At 37.7% G+C, this 25,013-nt stretch overlaps 1 protein-coding gene across 1 annotated transcript in view; it reads right to left on the bottom strand.

Moving 5' to 3' along the window:
* Window positions 1-25,013, bottom strand: part of RAB10 (RAB10, member RAS oncogene family) — a 71,992-nt gene that overhangs the window by 21,934 nt on the left and 25,045 nt on the right. The window contains exon 2 of the mRNA XM_007108428.3: window positions 4,452-4,512. Coding sequence (XP_007108490.1) covers window positions 4,452-4,512 — 61 coding nt within the window. The remainder of the gene's footprint in view (window positions 1-4,451; window positions 4,513-25,013) is intronic.

Genomic DNA, 25,013 nt, shown 5'->3' with positions numbered 1-25,013 from the left:
GTGCTCCGCAATGGGAGAGGCCACAGCAGAGGGAGGCCCGCATACCACAAAAAAAAAAAAAAAAAAAGAAAAAAACAGAAAGAAAAGGCAGACTTAAAGTAACTCACTATGACTGTTTTCCTGGCAGGACCCACTACTCTATGGAAAATGTAGATAGCAAAAGATATTTTGGTAGAAACTTTCTAGAGATCTGGGATTTTAAAAACCATAGCTAGCTGCTTCTCCATCAGCCAAACAAGCTAATTTCAGGCCCACACACATGTGCCTTGGACAGGTGAGACCCTTATGCAACAGTTAAACTAAAAGATTCCTAGAAAGAAATGAGTGAAGACCATTCGAGTAAGAAAAATAAGACAAAGCTTTAGCACAGACTAAAGAAAGTTTCCAAGACTAATATTCAATCAGAACAATTTTTTATGCTGAAACAAGAACCTGAATATATTCATTCAAGCTAAAGAGAGATAAAAATCACTGTGCTTTTTAGTAGCAACTGGAAGCAAAGCACTAAAGTTGAGAATAGCATTTTGAATTTTGGTATCATCATAAGTTAAGAGTAATGGGGTTTTTCATCCTAAAAGCTTTCTTGAATCACTGCAGCATATCCCAGCAGATCTCTTAACCTGGAGCTACATGACTTTTTTTCTCCCTGGAATATTAACATGCATATCAACTCAAGCAAAGAAAACAAAATCAGCTGACATAATGCTAACCTCTTGAAAACTATTAATCACATATTTTAAACAGTCACTCATTCCTAATCTTTATAAGAAAATGGATATTTAAAATTAAAAGCAGGGCTTCCCTGGTGGCACAGTGGTTAAGAATCTGCCTGCCAGTGCGGGGAACGCGGGTTCGAGCCCTGGTCTGGGAAGATCTCACATACTGTGGAGCAACTAAGCCCGTGCGCCACAACTACTGAACCTGCGCTCTAGAGCCCGCGAGCCACAGCTACTGAGCCTGTGTGTCTAGAGCCTGTGCTCCGCAACAAGAGAAGCCACCGCAGTGAGAAGCCCGCACACCAGAATGAAGAGCAGCCCCCGCTCACCACAACTAGAGAAAGCCCGCGTGCAGCAAAGAAGACCCAATGTAGCCAAAAATAAATAAATAAATAAAAATTAATTTTTAAAAAAAGCAGTCAATTGTATACATGAAAACCTAAACTACATCAAATTTTCCTTCTAAAGTGTTATAAACTCTAAATTATAAATGTTGCCATTTCTGTGCTATACTTGATTTTATAGGTACACTAGAAATCTTTTCTAGATTAATCTTGAAGGCTACACTGGAGGACTTACTATTTCAAAAGAGCACCTTCTGAGGAAGGCTCTCTTTTTAAAAACAAGCGTTAGTTACGTGTTACTCTTTACTTCTAAAAGCTACAGAACTAAAATGGTAAGAGGAGGGAAAAATGTTTAAAGCCACAGGTCAAGAAACAGAAGGGAGAGTCTGCGAAGGACAGAGTATAGGAGGAGGAACAGGACATATTCAATAGGGCAAAGGTTTTATATATTGTATAAAGAAAAATATATCTTAAAAAATATTGTTTTGGGGCTTCCCTGGTGGCGCAGTGGTTGCGCATCCGCCTGCCGATGCAGGGGAACCGGGTTCGCGCCCCGGTCCGGGAGGATCCCACATGCCGCGGAGCGGCTGGGCCCGTGAGCCATGGCCGCTGGGCCTGCGCGTCCGGAGCCTGTGCCCCGCAACGGGAGAGGCCACAAGAGTGAGAGGCCCGCATACCACAAAAAAAAAAAAAAAAAAAAAAAAAAAAAAAAATATTGTTTTGTATGCTCCTGTTTCTGTTATATACACACACATATACATGTACATGTATATTGAGTCACAGAGTCACAATGTAAAATGTATCTTACCTACTGTCAAAAAAGTTTGAGAATTACTGGCTTAAATAATAATTGTATCCCCTATACAGAGGGGATACAGTTAAGAAGAGAGCCAATCAGTCTGGCAAGGCCTAGGAGGGGGCTTGAAACACAAATGTTATATAGGGACAAGGTCGGAATAAGACGTGAGGGGCTGGTTGAAATTCAGAATAAGTAACTGACATCCTTTCCCTTGAGATCACTTTAATTATAATGAAATAGAATATGAGGCATTTTTCATTTGCTGGGTTATTTCCCAGTTAAAGAAAAGAAAAAAATCAATGATCATCAAGTGGGTTGTGCTTCAAAGAGAATCATAAAATTTAGGAAATGCTTTAAAATGTCTAGATTTTATTTAAATTTGTATTAAATTTTAAAGATGTTATAAAGATTGTACTTCTAAGTACATGGTCAGGCAATGAAGACATTCTGGTTAGACATACCTGACTTCTAATTATACCTAACTTTTTGAAACTGTCTTTTGGATTCTGGGACATTGTTCTCTCCTAATTCTTCTTTCTAACCCTCTAACTATGGCTCTGCAATTTCCTTTGCTAACTTGTTCCTCTGCTCAAAAATGTTACCATTCTTAGGGTTCCAGCCTCAACATGGGAGATCCCCAAATAATAATACCTACGATTTCTTGAACATTCATTATGCACTGGAGACTGCTCTAAGTGCTTTACATGTATCACTAATCCTCATCACCACTCTATGATATGTCCTATTACAGTAAAACCAAAGACTAACATGCATTCATATTTAACACAACTGTTGACTGGCAATGAAGAAAGAAAAATGATAGTTACTGGAAAGAGCAGCAAAATCAATTGACAAACTACTATTTATAGGAGGCAGTATAGCAATTAAGAATGTCACCCTCGGGCTTCCCTGGTGGCGCAGTGGTTGAGAGTCCGCCTGCCGATGCAGGGGACAAGGGTTCGTGCCCCGGTCCAGGAAGATCCCACGTGCCGCGGAGCGGCTGGGCCCGTGAGCCATGGCCACTGAGCCTGCGCGTCCAGAGCCTGCGCTCCGCAACGGGAGAGACCACAGCAGTGAGAGGCCCGCGTACCGCAAAAAAAAAAAAAAGAGTAAGAATGTCACTCTCAACCCTACATTCTGAGCATGTAATGCATTCCAGCTCTGCTATTTACATGCTGTATGACCTTGGTTAAATTATTTCAAAATGCCTCCATTTCATTATCTATAAAATAGGAATAACCCAAGAGAAAAGAAAGCATTTGCCTACACAAAGATCTGTAGCAGCTTTATGGTGAATAAACAAGTTGTGATTTATCTTAACAATGGAAAACTACTTAGCAATAAAAAGTAATGAACTTATTGATACACATAAAATCAATGATAGGGCTTCCCCGGTGGCACAGTGGTTGAGAGTCCGCCTGCCGATGCAGGGTACACGGGATCGTGCCCCGGCCCGGGAAGATCCCACATGCCGCGGAGTGGCTAGGCCTGTGAGCCATGGCCACTGAGCCTGTGCGTTGGAGCCTGTGCTCCGCAACGGGAGAGGCCACAACAGTGAGAGGCCCACGTACCGCTAAAAACAAAAAACAAAACAAACAAAACAAACAAAAAAACACATTGATAGTTTTCAAAATAACTATGCTGAGTAAAGAAGCCAGACCCCTCCCCTCAAAAAAGACAAAGAAAAATAACACATATGACTGCATTTGTATATAGTACTAGAAAATGTAAACAGGTCTATAGTGACAGAAAGCAGAAAAGTGGTTGCCTGGGGACTGGGGATAGGAAGGCAAGATTACAAAGAGGCTTAAGGAAACTTCTGAGGTGATGAGTATGTTCATTATCTTGACTGTGGTGATGGTTTCACAGATTTATATATATGTCAAAGCTTACCAATCTGTATACTTTAAATATGTGTAGTTTATTGTATGCCAGTTATACCTCAATAAGGCTGTTTAGGAAAAGAAAAAAAAAGGAATAATATATCTCTCACAGCGTCATTGTGATCACCTAATATTCACTGGAAAATGCTGCTATTATAATTTTAAAGTCTATGATTCATACCTGAATACAAACTTAAAGAATTTTATTGTGCTTCTATGGGGCAAATTCTATACAAACTAATGAAAATAATAATGCCTATAAAAAGTTATAAACACATTAAATACATTTTTAGCTTAAGACTGTCCAAACAACAAAAAGATTATATTAATTTTTATATAATGTTTTTGAGCAAAGTATTGTGCTAAAGGCATTACCTAGATTATTTCATGTAATCCTTATAACAATCTTTTGAGATAGGTGGTATTATCTCCATTTTACATATGAAGATATAAGGGCCACACAGTGGTATGTAACTTACCCAAGTTCATACTGTAAGTAGAAAAGGTAAAACACTCAAGCCAGATCTCACGGACTCCGAAGTCCATGGCAACAATTTTTTTTTACATGATTGAAAGAAGGTCACCTGACTACTGGCTTAGAATGGGAAGTTTCCTAGAATTTAAACAGTTGACAAGGAAGGATTTCACTGCCTAACCTTCAGGAACTTAACATTCTACTACATAAAGTGAATAAATTAGCATTACTTACCATATCTGTAGCTTGATCTTCTTTCCTTGTAATTCAACTGTTTTGATCTTAAAGTCTATTCCTACAACATAGAAAAAATAAGGTAAATTGTATCTATGGCTCTGAACATGGCTATACTAAAATTAACTGGTATAAAAACACACTTTCAAAATTTGTTCGTTTGGTTCTGGAAATTTACTATGTATGCAATTCTGAGCAAAAGTGTCCAATTGTAAACCTGTGTGATACAAGATCCAAGACAGTAGAAGAAATAGTTATATACAGAGAGATTTTACAATTAGGAAATTTAAAAAAAAATTTTTCAATATCTAGTATTTTAATGCAAAAGAATAAAAAGATGTTTCCTATTAGCAAAAAACATAGCCTTGACTAGCTTGCAGAAAAGAATACTACCAGGGATAAAGAGGGTCATTTCATAATGATGAACAGGTCAATGAATTAGAAAGTGTAAAAGTACTAGATGTTTATGCATCTAGTAACACAGTGTGTCACAGTACATGAAGCAAAAGTATTATAGGTTCACCAGGATCTGTCTGCTCTTTATTTTAACTAACGAAAATCTTCAACTTGGTCCCTTCAGTTTGTTTCCCATACCCAATTAAAAGAAAAAAAGAGTGCCATTTGTCTGACACTTACAAACCTCAGACTGTCTACAGCCCATATTTTTGTTTCTCTAGGAATTACTGAGAAAATCGTCCTAAAATGACCTGGTTGTCAAGAACGACTCTGAACAGGACTGAACAATCCCAGTTAGGCACAGAATTTGTTAATTAATCTTAATGACAAACCTGACAACCAATACTATTTCAGAAAACTTTCCTGAATAGCAGTGAAATTAGGACAGTCTGAAAGCTCTAAACCCTTTGTGATGGAAACCAGGTAACACTGGAAAACTTCCAAGAATTTAGACTGCTTTAAGCCATCTACCTAACTGTTCAAGACAGAAACCTCATCCTAGACTCCGTGAGTTTCCCTCTCCATCTCATGTTGTCTATCCTCAAAATAATTAGCAGCAGTTGAAGCAGTTCTTCATTCTTTTCTGCACAAAAACTCTGCTAGTGTTCCTACCTCTCCGGCCACTCGTCAATCTTCATTATTGGTTTCTCCTCATCTAACTTTTCTAAAAATTGGAGTGAACTTCTTTTCCCTGATTTTATGGCTTTAAATTCCATGTACACACTGGCAACTCTCAAATTTTATATCATAGCCCAGACTGCTCCCTTTAACTCCAAATTTAAGATACCCAACTGCTTACTGGCTATCTCCAAATCTCACCTTTCACAAAGAGTAAAAGCAAAAGTCCCTAAAATAGTCCATAACGTCTTACACATTCTGCCCACCTCGCCCTGTTCACTCTGACCTCAGCATTTTCTATATCATCTTTTTTTAAAAAAACTATTTACTTGGGGCTTCCCTGGTGGCGCAGTTGTTGAGAGTCCGCCTGCCGATGCAGGGGACACGGGTTCGTGCCCCAGTCCGGGAAGATCCCACATGCCGCGGAGCGGCTGGGCCCGTGAGCCATGGCCTCTGAGCCTGCGCGTCCGGAGCCTGTGCTCCGCAACGGGAGAGGCCACAACAGTGAGAGGCCCGCGTACCGAGAAAAAAAAAAAAAAAAAAAAAAATTAACTTATTTATTTATTTAAAAAATTTTGGCTGCACTGGGCCTTCACTGCAGCATGAGAGATCTTTAGTTGCAGCATGTGGGCTTCTCAGTTGTAGCAGGCGGCATGCATGCAAGATCTAGTTACCTGACCAGGGATCAAACCTGGGCTCCCTGCACTGGGAGTGTGGAGTCTTACCCACTGGACAACCAGGGAAGTCCCAGCATTTTCTATATCATCTTACTCTGATCTAGCTAACGGTACTGGCTTCCACAAGTTGTTCCACACACAGGTCAGGCAGATTCCCACCTCAAGGCCTCTGTATATACTGTTCTCCCATCCTGGAATACTTTCTTCTCCATCAGAGCTCCTTCCCCTAGCCAACATATCCTAAGCTGCAACTTTTCCTCATGCTCCTTACCCCATATCCATTATCTGTTAATACGCCCTTAACCCTATTCCTTACTTTTCAATCTTTAACATTCTTTAAATATACTGTATATATTTACTTATTCCTTTTCTTTTTCTGCCTCCCTTTGCCAAATATAAGATCCAACAAGGGTAGGGATTTTTATCTGTTCAATTCTATTAAATTCCCAGCACCTAGAGCTATGCCTGACATATAAGCAGGCATTCAAGAAATCACTATTGAATAAACAGATAAATGACATTTTCTAGAGAAAATAAAAGGGTACCTGAGAAAAGACACATACTTCACCTTTAGGGTGAAACTCACCACTTGACAAGCTCCACACTTGCCTACTTAGCTTCCAGTCAGCTTTTTAGAGCTTCAGGCAAAAGCATGAAGGACAAACTTCTAATGAGATATCAAAATAAAAAAGCAAAAACAAACAAAAAAGGAAACCTGGAGGAAACAGGGGCAATACAGAGGAAAAGATATAGTTCTTTTTATCTTCGCAGAACAAGATGGGGGGCGGGGGATAAACAGTAATCTGAACTAGAAAACTCCTGGAAATTAAAAAGGCAGAAATAATATACTCAACAGAAAGGCTGTAAGGGAAAATTAAGATCTCTCAAAAAATACAACAAAATGACAAAGAATGGAATATATGTGAGATATGATAAGTCAGAAGATCATACTAGGAGATCTGACATCTAACTCATAGAAGTTCAAGAAAGAACAGAGAAAATGACACACAGAAAATAGTAATCTAAAAATTATGCAAGAAAACTTAACAGAATCAAAGGAATCTATTTTAGACTGAAAGACTCACCTAGTGCCTAGCATAATGAATAAAATAAGATCTATACCAAATTATATCATCATGAAATTTCAGGGCTAAAGATAAATTTCAGGAATAAAGATAATATTATAAAAGCTTGCAGAGAGGGCTTCCCTGGTGGCGCAGTGCTTGAGAGTCTGTCTGCCGATGCCGGGGACACGGGTTCGTGCCCCAATCCGGGAACGTCCCACATGCCGCGGAGCGGCTGGGCCCGTGAGCCATGGCCGCTGAGCCTGCACATCCGGAGCCTGTGCTCTGCAACGCGAGAGGCCACAACAGTGAGAGGCCCGCGTACCACAAAAACAAAACAAAATAAAACAAAAAAAGCTTGCAGAGAAACAAACCAGGCCATATTAAACAATCAAGAATAACAACTCTGAACTACTCAACGGCAACACTAGAATCCAGAATACAAAAAGGTAAATAAAAAGTATTCTCGGGCTTCCCTGGTGGCACAGTGGTTAAGAATCCGCCTGCCAACGCAGGGGACATGGGTTCGAGCCCTGGTCCAGGAAGACCCCACATGCCGTGGAGCAACTAAGCCCGTGCGCCACAACTACTGAGCCTGCATGCCTAGAGCCAGTGCTCCACAACAAGAGAAGCCACTGCAATGAGAAGCCTGTGAACTGCAACAAAGAGTAGCCCCCGCTCACTGCAACTAGAGAAAGCCCACGCGCAGCAACGAAGATCCAACGCAGCCAAAAATAAATTAATTTTTTAAAAAAAGTATTCTTAACCTATATCCAGCCAAAATCAAATAAGAGTTAAAAAAAAGGCATTTCTAAAGATGAAAGATCTCAAAATATTTAGCTCTTGTGCATCTTTTCTAAGACAGCTACTAGGAGAGACTGCTTTACCAAGAATAGGAAGAAAAAGAATCCAGCAAAGAGAGTGATATAGGGAATTCCCTGGTGGTCCAGTGGTTAGGACTCGGTGCTTTCACTGCCATAGCCTGGGTTCAATCCCTGGTCGGGAAACTAAGATGCCGCAAGCCATGCAGCACACCCCTCCACCCCCCAAAAAAGAGTGATGTGAAGGGCAGTTCAAACTGGCCTAGAGAAGCAACCAGTTCAGGAGAGAATAAGGACAGAAAACAACAGGACAGAATAAAATGCATTTTAGCAGAGAAAGTGCCAAGAGGTGTGCCTCCTAAGACACGGAGGGGATGAAATGGTATTAATGGAATTTAAATGAAAAGAAGAGTTCAGAGGGTCTGGCAATTCTGTTGTAGAGTTTGGGATAAGGTATGAATAGTGCCTTGAAATCTAAGCATATGTAAACAATGAAGGGACCATAAACTCAGTAAAAACAGAAAGCTGTCCAAGAAAGGAAATTCAATTATAGTATACTACTTGGTTTAACAGTTAACAAAATGTGTTATAACTATTTGAGAAGATGAAGGGAGAGGCACCAAGAATGCCTCATGGTATTAGAGTATTCCAATTTTCATCTTCCATAACAAGAGAAAATTTCTCAAATTAGTCTTTTAAAAGTTAAAAACATATGACTAGGGAATATGGGGTTGAATATCAGAAGTAAAGCCCAAAAAATGTTTGGGAAAGGTAACACACAAGTGAGCATGGGGCAAGGATTTACTGTTGCTGCTGCTGTTGTCATAGGCCTTAAAGTACTAACTTCTAAAACTCTGTAGCTATTACATTAATAGAAACAAAAATTAGGTTAATAGAGGAGGAGGTATGTTTACAAATATTCTCTTCACTACGCAAACGCTCCGACTTGATCACCGAACTTCTAGCATGGCCCCAAGCCATCCCTACAGTCTCATTCCTTCCAGCCTTCTTTCTATAGTCACTCTCAAAACCAACTTTTACAACTGTGTACTTTTCCCAAGTAAATACCTTAGTCACTCCAGCACGTACTTTCCACACCCTCAAACATAGGTTGGAAAAACCTATATTTAAGATAGAGTAGAAAAGTTTTTGATACAATTTAAAGATTAGGGCAAAATCAATAACTCAGCTGTCAAGAGAAGCCAGGAAAACCTATCACCCTTTAAGATTCTGCCAGGAAGAATGAGATTCTCCTGCAACACTATCATTTGTTAAACTACCGCAGACTAGAGCAAAATCATAGGGTTTGATCCAACCAGCGATTCTTTTCCAGTTTTTGCTTACGTAAAAATATACTAGAGGAAATCCCCACTTTTTACAGATTCCTCGGACCCAGTTCAAACGAGTATTTCAATTTACCACAGTCTAACTCATTTATCAATTTTCAGTTGCTCAGGAAAGTGAGAAACAATATCAGGCAAAACATTTGCCTTAATGATGTTGCACCATCCAGTGGCAAGAAAAGTAACTGCAACTTCTAGTCACTATAAATATCAGTTCTCCAAAGCTTGGCTTCTGATGACACATCAATAGTAATTAATGCAGGCAGAAACAACCTATATAATAAACTCCAGACAACCAAAGTTCAACAACTTATAGCTAAATGATCAATATCTGTGGTTTTTAACAGGTGAAAATCAAGTGTTTTCACCACACCAGGAGAGGAAATAGGAATCACATACCTACAATCCTTTGAATGTAGCTTAGTCTGAAATTTAAAAGACCAAGTCTAGTCCTAGCTCTGTCATTAACAGCACAAATTTTGAAAAGGTCATTTTCCATAATGGACATCTCCATATGGATGTGAAAATAGAGAATGCAAAAAAGTTCCCTCTAAAGATCCTTTCACTTAATAGTAATAGCTTAGTAAACACTTTGAGAATTTACAATCTGCCTGGCACTGTTTTAAGCCCTTTGCATAGATAACTCATAAAGTGATCAGAACAATCCTAGTCCATACTATTATTTCCATTCTACAAATGAAGAGCGAAATAAAAACCAATAGCAGCAGCAAAAGAAAAATCAATTAACACTAATATTCACTGGATAATTAAATATTGTAAGCATTTCACATATACTATCACATTTAATATTAACAAAAATCCTCTGAGAAAGTACTAATATGCCTATTTTATTTTATTTTTTATTTTATTTTATTTTGGCCATGCCACACAGCTTGCAGGATCTTAGTCAGATCAAGGATCGCACCCAGGCCCCAGCAATGAGAGTGCCAAGGCCTAACCACTGGATCGCCAGGGAATTCCCCTAATATGCCTATTTTATAGAAGACAAAATATACAGTAATTTACTTAAGGTCACAGAATTAATAGGTGGCAAAAACCAGGACTCAATTCCATGTCTGTTTGATTGCAGACCATACATGCTCTTAACCTATTTTCTACTGAGGTGAAATTCACATAACATAAAATTTACCATTTTAAAGTGAACAATTCAGTATATTTGCAATATTGTACAACCAGCAGCTCTATCCAGTTCCCAAACATTTTCATCATCTCAAAAGGAAACTCCATACCCACTAATCAGTGGCTTTCCATTTCCCCTCTCACCACTCCCCTGGAAACCACCAGTCTGCATTCTGTCTCTATAGATTTACCTATTTTGGATATTTCATATAAATGAAAGTATGTAACATGTGACCTTTTGTGTCTGGCTTCTTTCACTTAGCATAATGTTTTCAAGGTCCATCCACAATGTAGCATGTATTGGTCAGTACCTCATTCCATTCTGTGACTGAATAATATTCCATCATATGTATGTACACCATTATCTGCTTATCCACTCATCTGGTGACGGACATTTCGGCTGTTTTCGCCTTTTGGCCTTGGTAAAGTGTTGCTATGAATATGCATGTATATGTGTTTATATGAGTACCTGTTTTTAATTCTTTGGGGTATATACAAGAAGTGGAATTGCTGGGTCACATGGTAATTTTAACTTTTTGAGGAACCACTGTTTTCCACAGCAGCTGCACCATTTACATTTCCACTAGCAATGTATGAGGGTTCAATTTTTCTACATCCTAACCAATGCTTATTATTTTCCTTTTTGTAAGTCATTCTAGGAGGTGCATATGAAGTGGTGCCTCACTGTAGTTTTGATTTGCATTTCCCTAATGACTACTGATACTAAACATCAGTTCATGTGCTTGTTGGCCATTTGTATACCTTCTCTGGAGAAATGTCTGTTCAAGTCCTTTGCCCATTTTTAAATCAAGTTATCTTTTTGTTGTTGAGTTGTAAGAGTTCTTTATATCTTCTAGAAAACAGAGTCATATCAGAAATATGGTTTGCAAGTATTTCCTCCATTCTATAGGCTGTCTTCACTTTCTTAATTACCTTTGATGCATCAAAGTTTTTAATTTTGATGAAGTCCAATTAAATGATCTATTTTTTTCTTTTGCTGCATGCCATTAACTACACTGATTTTAATTTTTGAAATGCATGAGACAGGATAAGTTCCTGGGAACTGAGAAATTACTGACAAAACCAAAGCTAAATTCAACTCTTCCAACTACATCCTAAGATGTAATAAAGATAACACAAGCATTTCTAGTGCAATGTAATATATATGTATTGTCTATGTAATAAAGGGATAACACAAGCATTTCTAGTGCAATGTAATATATATGTCTATATATGTATTGTCTACAAGCTATTTCACATTATAGTAATGTGTGTTACAGAAGAATAAACCACACTTACTATATACTTGACACTGAATGAAACAGACAAAATCCTCTGCTGAGGGGATTTACATTCCATGGAGAGGAGACAAAAAATAAAATATGTGAGGAGAGTGTTTCAGGCAGAGGAAATAATAAGTGCACAGGGTCTGAGGTAGAAATATGCTTGGCATGTTCAGGAAAGATAAGTAGGAGTTTGGGTACAGTGATAACGAGTCTTCTGATCCATGAACATGGTAGAGCTCTCTGTTTATTTGGGTCTTCTTTAAGTTCTCTCAACAGTACTTTGTAGTTTTCAGTGCCTAGGTCTTGCACATATTTTGTTAAATTTACCCCTACTTCATTTTGTGGATAATACCATAAATGATAATTTTAAGTTTCATTTTCCAATTATTTTTTTTTTTTGCTAAATACAGAATACAATTTATTTTTGTATTGACCTTGTATCCTGCAACCTTGCTACATTCACTTATTAATTACAGTTGCTCTTTTTTTTTCCGAGGAGGGGGTGATGGTGGCTTAGAATTTCAAAGTATATAATCAGGTAGTCTGTATAAAGGCACTTCCATATTATCTTCCTTTTCAACCTCTATGACTTGCTTCTTTCCCTTGCCTTATTGTACTAGCTAGGACCTCTAATACATTGTTGTTTTGTACTTGATCCTCAAGAGAGAAAGCTTAGACTGAAAGTTTCACCATTAAAGTATTGTGTTAACTGTACATCATTTAGCTGGTTGAGGAAATGTCCTATTCCTAGTTTGCTGAGGTATCATGATGCAAAATGAGGTTGCATTTTGTCAAAGGGTTTTCTATACGTATTACAGATGTTCATGATTTTTCTTCTTTATTCCATTAAGGTGGATAATTAAAATTGATTTTGAATGTGAAGTCAACATTGGATTCCTGAAATAAATCCCACTTGGTTGTGACATATTATTTGTTGTATAAGTTCCTGGAATTGATTTGCAATTTAGGTAAGAGTTCTTATATACATGTTCATGAAAGACATGTCAATGATCATTAGGAATAGGTCTTATCTTTATATGGTTTTAGTATCCAAGATAAAGCTGGTCCCAAGTGTGCCCTCCTCCTATATTTATTGAAGTAGTTTAAGATTGGTATTTTCTCCCTTAAACATTAGATAAAATGCACCAGAGAAGCCATCTGGGCCTTGAGGCTTCTTTCAGAGAATTTTAAACTAAGATTCAGTTTCTTTTTATTTTTTTAGTATTTTATTTTTTAAAAATTCTTTGGCCACACCACACAGTATGTGGGATCTTAGTTCCTGGACCAGAGATCAAACCCGTGTCCCCTGCAGTGAAAGCGTGGAGTCTTAACCACTGGACTGCCAGGTAAGTCCCTCAATTTCTTTAATATATGTCTACTTAATCAATTACTAAAAAGGAATGTTGAAACATCCAGCTATGTAATTGTACATTGTCTATTTCTCCTTCCAATTCTGTCAGGTTTTGCTTCAGGTATTTTGAAACTGTTATTAGGTATATAAATATGATAAATTGACAACTTTATTGTTCTGAAAAGTCCGTATTACTGTAAAGTCTGTATTTATCCCTCACTCTGAAATCTATTTTGTCAAATATTAATAGTCATTTGAGCTTTTTTATGATTAATAGCTTATTAGATATACCTATTTTTTTTAAGTGGTTGCACTAGCATTTATAATATACATTTTTAACTTAGGACAGTCTACCTTCAAACAGTATTATACCACTTCTGGTATTAATATAAAACACTTATAGCAGTCTACTTCCATTTTCTCCTATTACTGGGCTATTTTAAAAATACTTTTTCTTCTACATGTTACACTTCTACGTTTTCTAAATATTATGAATCCTATAAAACATAAAAATCTTTGCTTTAAATAGTCAATTGTCTTTGAAATAAACTAAAATGAGAAAAAAGTGTTTTATATTTCCCCACATATTTACCATTTCTTAATCTCTTCATTCCTTTGTGCAGATCTGAGTTTCCATCTGGAATGATTTTCTTCAGCCTGAAAAACTTCCTTTAACATTTGTAATAGTGCAAGACTGCCGGCAAGAAATTCTCTCAGCTTCTGTATGGAAAAGGTCTTTATTTTGACTTCATTTTTGAAAGATATTTTTGTTAGGATTAAATTCTAACTTGATAGTTTTTTCCTTTCAGAACTTTAAATATGTAATTTCACTGTCTTCTGGCTTGCATTGTTTCTTTCTCCAACTCCCCAATTTGGGGAGAACTGTAGATTTAAGAAATTTTTTATTTTTAAATTATTTTACAAAAAAGTTGCAAAAAATAGCTCAGAGTTCACATATACCTTTCATCTAAGCTTCTCCTAATGTTAACACTAACATAACCATAGTACATTTATCAGAAACAAGAAAGTAACACTGGTACAATGCAAACTACAGACCTAATCCTAATTTTTTTTTTTTAACTAATGTCACTGTATTCCAGAATCCAATCCAGATTCCCACTTTGTGTTTAGCTGTCATACGTCCCTAGTCTCCTCCAATCTGTGACAGTTACTCAGTCTTTTCTTGTCTTTCATGACCTTGATACTTTCGAAGAATACTGGTCAGGTATTTTGTAGAATTCTCGCTCAATTTGGGTTTGTCTGCTGTCTTCTCATGATTAGAGTAGGTTTTGCATTTTTTGATAAGAATACCACAAAATACCACAGATGTAACGTTTTGCCTTTCTTGGTTCATTGTATCAAGTATATATTGTGGATGTCTTCTTTCTATGATATTAACCTTAATAACTTAGGTAAGGTGGTATCTACGGAGCTTCTCTCCACTGTAAATTTGCTGTTTCTCCCTTTGTAATCAATAATTTCTAGGAGAAAACACGTTGAGACTATGCAAATGTTTCTCATTGTACCTGCACCCACTGATTTTACCTTCCATCACTGGACTGCCTGTGACAACTATTACTGCAGTATTTGCCTAATGGTGATTTTGTTTCAGTCACGGTTTTACACTTATTAACTGGAATTCTTCATTTATGATTTGTCCCTTCTACCTACCAACCTACCTGTTTGTTTTATACATACCAATATGGACTAATGACTATTTTATTCTATTGGTAGTAATGCAATATTATAATTATTTCATTACAGCTTTGGACATTACAAGCTCTTTCAGGTTGGTTCTTACATACTTTTTTTTTTAAATTAATTAATTTATTTTTGGCTGTGTCGGTTCTTTGTTGCTGCACGCAGGCTTTCTCTAGCTGCAGCGAGTGGGGGCTACTCTTCATTGCGGTGCGCGGGCTTCTCATTGCAGTGGCTTCTCTTGTTGCGGAGCACGGCTCTAGGCACATGGACTTCAGCAGTTGTAGCCCGCGGGCTCAACAGTTCTGGCTCAAGGGCTCTAGAGCGCAGGCTCAGTAGTTGTGGCACATGGACTCTAGAGCACAGGCTCAGTAGTTGTGGCGCACAAGCTTAGCTGCTCCGCGGCATGTGGGATCTTCCCAGACCAGGGCTCGAACCTGTGTCCCCTGCATTGGCAGGCGGATTCTTAACCACTGAACCACCAGCCCGGTTCTTACATACTTTTGACATATCCCATCCTTTTCTGAGCACTTCTTCATTTTCTGGCACCAAAGATGCTCCCATATATCCCAGTTCTGGAATCAGTTAGTTCTTTTTAAGAGTCCTGGTTCCTTGTGTTGAAAAACTGAATGTAGAGTCCAAGATCTGGGCACTAGGTATGCTCACTGCTTCTTCTAGGCATTCCCAGAGGACAGAGTGAGAAAATATATTTATGTACACTAATCCATGCATATACACACACCTGTATTTCCACAACCATCTGCATGTATAATATATAAAACCATGAGTTCATACTGATAATTCTGATTCCAATTCAACATCATAGAGTTCCTTCTAATCTTCTTCCTTTCCCTTAACCTCTTTAACAATAGAAACCTGGCTCTCATTATCTAAAATATATTTACTTATATGTTCATTCCTAGTATACACATAGTTTCCAACTTGCTAACCCATACCCTTGTAAGAAATCAGATTCACCAAAATGCGTGTTTACAGTCCTTTTTATCTTTAGTCTTACAATAGCTAATCATATACTGTTTTCTAAAGGTATTTTGATTATTCTTTTCTTCTTCCTCAGTGTGGTTATGTTGCTCATTTGCTGGCTTATATTGTTTCATGAAAAGTCAACAGCTGTTCTTATCTTTGTCCCTCTGTATATGTAATGTGGTCTTTTTTCCCTCTGGCTTCTCTTAATATTTCTCTTTGTAACTGGTTTTTAGCCACTGGATTAGGACGTGTCTCAGTGTGATTTTCTCTATGTTCATCCCACCTAGGTTCATAAAGTCTATGGGATTATAGTTCTCGTCATTACTTGGAAAATTTTCAGCCATTATTTCTTCAAATACTTCTTCTGCAACCACAGGACCCCCATCTACCGTCCTGGAGTCCAAATGCACGTGCATGAGACTGCTTGATAATGTCCCACACATCACTGAGGCTCTCTCCCTTTTTTCCCCACACTTTTCTCCGTGTTTCATTTTGCACAGTTTCTATTACCTTACACTGATCTTTTCTTCTGCAGTGTCTTTTCTTCTTTTAATCTGCTGTTAAGCCCATCAGCTGAATTTTTCATTTCAGATATTGTGTTTTTCAGTTCTAGGAGTTCTAACAGGTCTTTTTTACATCTTACATTTCTCTCATGTTCATGCTTCCTTTAAATGCTTCAATGGGTTCCTTACATGTTGAGTTTTGTTCAGGTGGGCAGCTAAATTAGTTGAGAATCAGCTTAATCCTTTTGAGGCCTATTTTTCAGCACAGTTTTAAGGTGGGACTTGAGTAGCCTCTTTTCTAAAGTTACTTTGGCCCTACTCCTAAGGAGTACCATATCTGGGGACTCTCCCAAATGGTTCTGATATTCCACAAGGTCTCTCCATTCTGGCTGGTCAAAACCAGAAATGTCTCACAACCCAACGTTAAGTCCCAATACTTCTACCAAGTCTCTGGTAGTTGTTCTTCCTCTAATAGTTAGCTGTTCTTTGCCCAGCCTATGGAGCTCCACCCAGCTTAGTATCCAGCCAAAGAGTCAAAGGAACTCCTCTGCAGATTTCTGGATTTCACTGTCTGTGTAACCCCATCTTCTATGGTAATCACCTCTGCAAATTCCAGCCTCCCAAGTCTATTCTCTGACTTCTACCTCCTTGGCCCAACAAGACTGCCTCACCCTGCTTAGATTCTAATTAACTTAGATTCTAACTGGAATCTAGTTTCAGAAAGAAAGCCTGTGAGATTTGAAGGGCTGAATTTTATTTTCCTTCTCTCAGGGAATGCAGTCCTGCCCTTTCTGTTGTACGTATTTTGTCCAGGTTCCTCCTTATTTATGGCCAGAGGGCTAATCTGGTACCAGTAAATTACTCTGTAACGTCCAGAAGTAAAAGTTCTCAACAGCTTTATTGTCTTTTAAAGGTTTAAGCAGTCCTTAATCTTTTTTGGGATATGTTCCAAATCATTTCAGAACCTAATGAAAATCATGGATCCTTTGCACATGCCCTCACACCAATGTGCCTACATACAAAAATTGTAAGTAGAATTTCAGGGAGCTCATAGACTCTGCCCCAGTCCCCCCACCTTCTATTGTTCCAGAGGGTTGTAACTTATAGTACTGGTACACTACACTATCATTCTTTCCAGGTTTTAGGGTCAATTTTTATTTACTGAAAACTTGCTAAGTCTGAAATTAAAGTATTTGAGCCAAGGAAGTTTTTTTTTTTTTAATCAAACGAGATGCTTTTTTTTAAAGTTTATTACAAAGTTCAGAAACAATCCAGCTATTATTCTCTCTCCACATGTGACAGATAATATTTCTCACGTATCTTCACGATGATATACTGGCAGTCTGACACTACAGAGTGAAGAAACAAAGCCAAAGTAATCTGGATTTTGTACCCGATTTCATAATTAGCTTTCTTTTATTATATAATTATTAAAAAGCGAATTATTTTCTTTTACTATCCCAAATCTAGCCACCAGCAAGAGCAACACTGATACTGAATTATAAATATATATATTTCATATACATACTTATTCACCATTCTTCTCTAACTGCTGTTAAAAGGTGGCATTCTTCTAGGATACAAGTCCTTAGAGTAAAAGCCAGCTCTGTCAGGCCAGATGTATGTGAATAAATCACCTCAGAAGTCACCCTGGTCCTATGTGCTCACAATAAACACCTGTTGATTTAAGTAATGGAAGAAAGTTGAGAGGGTAGAGACTGAAGGGTGAATTGGAAAGGACAGTATTTTGGGGTACTTAATATCTAATTAACAAAAATCAATTGACCAGAAGGTAAGGGTTTATTTCTGAACTCTCCACTCTAGTCCATTGATCTGTATGTCTGTCTTTACACTAGTACTACACTGTCTTGATTACTGTAGCTTTGCTTTAAGTTTTGAAATCAGGTAGTGTGTCTTCCAACTTTGTACTTCTTTTCAAGGTAATTTTGGCTACTCTGGGTCCTTTCTATTTCCACATGACTCTTAGGGGCCACCTGTCAACTTTTGCAAACAAGCTAGCTAGGATTTTGATAGGAATTGCACTGAATGTGTAGGTCAATTTGGGTAGTACTGCCATCTTAATATTGTCTTCCAGTCCATGAACAGTGGGGTAATCTTTCCATTTACTTAGATCTTCTTTAGGCTCTTTCAACAGTGTTTTCAGTGTGCAAGTCTTGCAATTCTTTTGTCAAATTTATTCCTAAATACTGGTTTCTTTTGATGCCACTGTAAATGGAATTATTGTCTTAAATTCATTTTTGGATGTTTCATTACCAGTGTATATAAATACATTTCATTTCTGCATAGTGCTCTTATATCTCATTCATAGACTTTTTTTTTTTTTTGCTGGGGTACGCGGGCCTCTCACTGCTTGTGGCCTCCCCGTTGCGGAGCACAGGCTCCGCGCAGGCTCAGCGGCCATGGCTCACGGGCCCAGCCGCTCCACGGCATGTGGGATCCTCCCGGACCAGGGCGCGAACCCGGTTCCCCTGCATCGGCAGGCGGACGCGCAACCACTGCGCCACCAGGGAAGCCCTAAATGTGTTTTTAATGGCTTTTTATGTTCATACTATAAAAGTCAAAAGATTCAAGGATTTTATTTATATAATTTTGTCAGAAAAGTATGCCAACACTTCCAACATCAGATTCTTTTTCTCAGTGCTAAATAGTTACGAGGAATCAAAATTATAATCTAAATTTTGTCAAATACAAGACAAAACAAACTAAGTTTCATAAGTTTTTATTTCTCAACAATTTCCCAACATTGTCTGTTTTCCATTACTTGTTAGGAAATTTCTTTTACTGTTTTGAATGGATTCCCTTTAAGTGACTTTCCTCAGTACCAATATTTCATACATTATCCTACCATCTGACTTTTCATTTTGTGTCAGTCTATCCTACTAGATTATAAACTGAGTTAGGATGGACCATACATAGAAGCAATGAAAGAGGTAGACCACCAGGACTCAAACTTTTTGTGCTGAGGAACCCTTTATACTTCTAAAATTACTAAAGAGCCCAACAAGCTTTTGTTTATGTGGATTATTACATCAATTTATATTTACCACATTAGATACTAAAACTAAGAAACATTTTAAAATATTTATTAATATATTTTCAAGTAACAAACCCATAAATAACATGTTTATGAAAAATAACTATATTCTCCAAAACAAAAATAAACTGTGAGAAGAGTGGCATGATTTTATAGTTTTGTAACTTTAATGTCCAGCTTAACAGACCACAATTTTCACACCTACTTCAGCATTCAGTCTGTTGCAATATGCTCTTCTGATTGAAACGCATGAAGAATATGAAGTAATATGAAGAAAGTCTAGTTGCATGCAGATATATAGCTGGAAAAAGGAAGAATATTTTAAGAGCCTTCTCAGATCACCCTAAATATTCTTCTTTGACACTACCAAACTCAACAAGTGGTACTTTCTTAAAGATTAGTTGCAATGTGGAACCTAAAACCATGTCAATGAATTTTTCATATTCTGTTACATTAAATCCATCAGTTACTTTACACTTTGAGTGGATCTTTTTATCCATGCATGATTTTATAACATATAAAACATTAATTTTTTGGAAAACATCAGTTCACTAAGCTTAAGAACCTAAGTTCCAAATGTTAACACATCTCATTACACAATATGAAAAAAATCATATTCATTAATATCACCACGGACTTCATCAGGAGAATCTCTAAGAACTGGAGAGCTGTCAAGCTCATGGAGGCAGACCCAAGTTTTCCAAAATTCTAATTTTCATTTAAAAGCATGAAATTATCATTGGCAACAAATACTATCATTTCATTCATTTGAGAAAGTGTCTGCCAAATACTCGTTTGAATAACCATACGAAGCCAGTTTTTTTTCAAGTATAAATCGAGTTCCTGAAAAAGGTGGCCAATTTAAACAATTTCACAAGTGCTTTTCCTTGAGACAACCATCACTGTCACAGAATGAGGCAGAAATATTTTACATTTACTTCCCATTTTGTCATAGAAAAAAGATGTGTGCTCATGCGTCAAGATTTAATAAAACTGAAAATTCTTTCCGCTTCATCAAGGACATTTTTAAGTGAAATTAAGCTTTGTTTTCTCCTGTTTGAGTCCATGGTGGTGAAGAATACAATAACTAACTAGGCCAGCTTGGTGCCATTGTCTTAGTTCACACTAAGACCAGCAATTTTACATACCATTGTTTCTGTACCATGATGAAAATGGCAAATAACATCTTAGAATTAATATGAAAATAGTTTTGACTATCTGTCAAAAAAGATCCCCAGGTGGGGGTCAGTGGAGATCCAAATTTTGAGAACCATGGAGGTACACTAACATTTGTTGATAATTTACATGCCATACGATGTTAGACACTTTCATTATGTATTTCACTGGTTCCTTTTTTTAAAAAAACAGATGAGGAGGACTTCCCTGGTGCACAGTGATTAAGAATCCACCTGCCAATGCAGGGGACATGGGCTCGAGCCTTGGTCTGGGAAGATCCCACATGCTGCGGAGCAACTAAGCCCATGCACCACAACTATGGAGCCTGCACTATAGAGCCTGTGAGCCACAACTACTGAAGCCCATGTGCCACAACTACTGAAGCCCGCAAGCCTAGAGCCCATGCTCCGCAACAAGAGGAGCCACCGCAATGAGAAGCCTGTGCACCGCAACAAAGAGTAGCCCCCGCTCGTCGCAGCTAAAGAAAGGCCGCATGCAGCAACGAAAACCCAATGAAGCCAAAAATAAATAAATAAAATAAATAAATTTATATATATATATATAAAAAATCAATTCCAAAAAGGAAAAAATAAATCCTTGAGGTTCAAAAAGATGTACAGTCACTCTATTAAGTGACTGTGAAAACAATGTTTTTTAAAATGTTAAAACACACGAACAGATAAAACCAGATTTAATACTGTTTTGCTCAAATCACAACTTCATGATTTGATCTAGTCTTTCCCACCATATCTTATTGAGCTCTCTAGCCTATCCTTCTGAAGCAAGCTCGAATTTCTGAACTTCCCAGAAGAGCCAAAAACAAGTCCTCCACACTCTGTGAAAAAGCCAGGAAGTCAAACACAGAAAAAGAGAAACTTAAAGCCAAGAAGACCAACTTCCGTGATAAAGCCAAGGATGCATAGCTTCAAGGTCAAGGGCCCAAGCATTAAAAAATCAAGGAGCTCTCATAGAATACTTGTAGCTTACACGTCCACTATGGCTCAATATAACAGGCAATGAAAAGTAAAAAGAAATCTAAGACTAACACACAATGAAGTACAATGCTCCACACCAAGACTGTTACCAACAAAGCTATCTGAGCACTCAAAGTTTTTTAAACACCTTGCTATCTAATACATTAATATCTTCAAGATATACCTTAGAAAGTTTAAATTATGGAAAAACATAAATCTGTAAATGCTGGAACACTGCAATCCAACAGTTCCAGGGACAGTTAGGATTATGTTTTTTATTTACAGAGGCAAAGATGCAGTTTTACTGATGCTACTAGGTAGGTTCTTGCTACTGGTGACAGGACCACTAACTTCAACCACGGTCCTGCTGCAGAAAATTTAAACCACTTCTATTAAAGCCAGCTTTTGGGGCAAAAAAATTCCAAAGCATCTCAATGCTGTTTAGAGGGAAAAAGAGGCTGCATTAGACACTAAGAATGTATTAGCAGCTCAAATTTTTTAAAAAATATATGAGATTATAGACATAATAGGCATAAGGCAAATCAGAAATTCTTAAATTTAAAATACAAGGAGGTGCCTCAGTAGTCCTGTCCCCTAGCTATAGTGTACTGTATTCTCTCTCCTCAACAACGAATCTGCATGAATTGATATGCTAACTGCTCTGCAAAAAACCCTTTTATTAAAAAACAGTAAATAAAACATACACACAACAACTCTTTCTTTCCTCTGACTTCTACAGATGAGGTATGAGATATCATTAAGTTTAACTGGCCTTTATTAAGCCTTGCCCACATAGTCAGTCTGAGAAAATGACTCGGCAAGACTCAGCCCATGAGTTAAGTGACTAACACAATTAGGTTAAACACACATTTCTCTAACATGCCCAATTTACAGATAAAGAAAGAGGCTCAGAGGTTAAATTACTTGCTCAAGCTCACAAAGCAAATTAACCATGATTAGAATTCTGTCCCCCAGCTCAATATTCTGTCACATATATAAAAGATTATTTCCAAAAAATTAAAGGCTCATTGTCAGCCACCAATAGGCACTTTCACATATACTCTCATGATCCTTAAAGATTAAATCACTCAATATACAAACAAGAGTTTAAACACACCTTTGTTAAGTCTTTCACTAGAAAATTCCAACTCCAATACATTTTGCACATTGTCTGGGCCAATCATCCTTTTAAAGCTGAATCTGACCACATCATATACCTGCTTAGACCTTCACTGGAATTCAAATCGTTAGCACGGACTACCAGGCTCCGGATGATCTGGCCAACGCCTATCTCTTCAACATCTACTGCTCTGCTCACCTCACCTGACTCATACCTGCAACACAGGCCTTTTCGTTCTTTGAACGAGATAAGCTTCTTTACTCACCAAGGACCTTTTCCTATTTCCTGTCTGGAATGTTCTTCCTTCTCTCCTCACTCTTTTCTCCTACCTAACTTCTAATAATATCTCAGATAACAGCATAAATTCCAATTCCTCAGGACCGAATTCCATGAGCTGCCTCCCCATTCCCTGAAACAAATTAAGAACCTGTTTATTCTGATTTCACAATATATTTTGTATTCATAGTAATTATCTAATTAGAGATTACTCTGGTTTGGTGTTTTTGTTTGATGAATATGCATCACATCACCCCCACCAAATTGCTGCAAGTATGGTGATCATTAAGTCTATGTGACCAAAACAGTCTTCATTTGTCATGTTTCCCAATGTCCTGTCCAAATTTACTATGTCTCAGATTTCATATTTTTAACAAAGCTGCGTTAAAGTATGTGGAGAGGGTTTGGCAGACCTTGAATTGGTACTAACTTCTGCCAAGGTCTTACCAAGTAGTTATGTGAGACAAATGTCCAGTGTAAACAGTTATCACTTTTTAACACATGGTTGCATCTAAAAAGATAACCAGTGATAACCTGTTGCTCTTTCCCAAACCTTTACAAATGCAAAATAACTGACATTTCCCTTTCCAGCATAGCAAGTTGACAAAAGTGTAATAAAAGGCAGCAAGTTCCCTGTTTGTTTGGTTTTTTTTGGGGGGAGGTGGGTGGCACACCGCTCTGCTTGCAGGATCTTAGCTCCCAGACCAGGGATTGAACCCAGGGCCATGGAAGTGAAAGTGCCAAGTCCTAACCACAGGACCACCTAGGAAGTCCTCAATTCCCTCTGGTTTTAACAGATGCTGGGAAGAGAATGTTTGAAGCTGCTGCCTCAACAAGATGCAAGAAGTCATCAGGTCACCAGTCAGTGGGATAAATGGGAAACATGGAAAATTATATGTGTATGTGAAATGTTCTTTTATAAAGTATACAGAGAGTAAAAATGTTTTTGCTACAATAATTTTATATTACACAATGTATATATACAATCAATCTATATATTTTGCAGTAAGCCCTCTAGGCAGCAATTTACTCAGAAAAAGTTTATGTTTAAAGTGATGATACTGACAAGAAGAAACAAATCTGACGCAGCATCAGCATTTAATTCAGAAGGTAGTAGTTACTGTAACACTGTGTCTGAAGATGACAATAACACATGCAGCTACAAAAGATGCCATTACAAACATTCTGTGAAGCATGACTTAATTTAGGTCAAATGACTGTCCCTCTAAATTAATTTTTCATTTTTTCAATTCCAAATTTCTTGTCACCCAAAAATTTTTTAAGGAATCAATAATTATTAATCTGTTGGCTTCATTAGCAGAATAACTTCACAAAGAGATAGTCATGTTTCAAATAGAAAAACCATCATCCCATTAATGGCATGCTTTACTTTGTCCAATTTATGGAATGAAAATTAAGCTTTTGGCACTGAAAACAGAATAATGTAATTTGAAAACTACATGTTAAGAAGTTAGTTATATATGAACACTATAGCAAAATGGTTATTTGTACTTTTTTAAATTTTGAAAATACTGTATTTTCAAGGTCAGTCCCAGGGTCATTACAAGTGCTTTCTAAAAACACCAAATAAGCCTCTATGTGAGCAACAAACAGGAATAGAAATCACTTTAAGGCACATGGTAAAAAACTGGAGACTATTCTAAAGAGGTTTTGTTTCACAAGTGGACTCATCATGAAAACATTAGAGAATTAGAACTTGAGCAACTATTGGTTTTGCCATACTCCCATTTACTAGGCATACCTCTCCCCTATAAAGTGTTGTGGGTAAATAAATAATAATAAGAGTAAAGCTTCTGTAGGTTCATTCTGTTGAAGGTGAAACATCTGATATTACTGTGAATGCTACTGTGAATTGAGTTAAAAATATATGCGAGGGCTTCCCTGGTGGTGCAGTGGTTGAGAGTTCGCCTGCCGATGCAGGGGACACGGGTTCGTGACCCAGTCCAGGAAGATCCCACATGCCGCGGAGCGGCTGGGCCCGTGAGCCATGGCCGCT

This window comes from Physeter macrocephalus, chromosome 12, assembly GCF_002837175.3.
Source record: "Physeter macrocephalus isolate SW-GA chromosome 12, ASM283717v5, whole genome shotgun sequence".
In the NCBI taxonomy this organism is placed as follows: domain Eukaryota; kingdom Metazoa; phylum Chordata; class Mammalia; order Artiodactyla; family Physeteridae; genus Physeter; species Physeter macrocephalus.
Note: the sequence above shows the minus strand (reverse complement) of the source record. Positions and strands in the feature narration are given on the sequence as shown.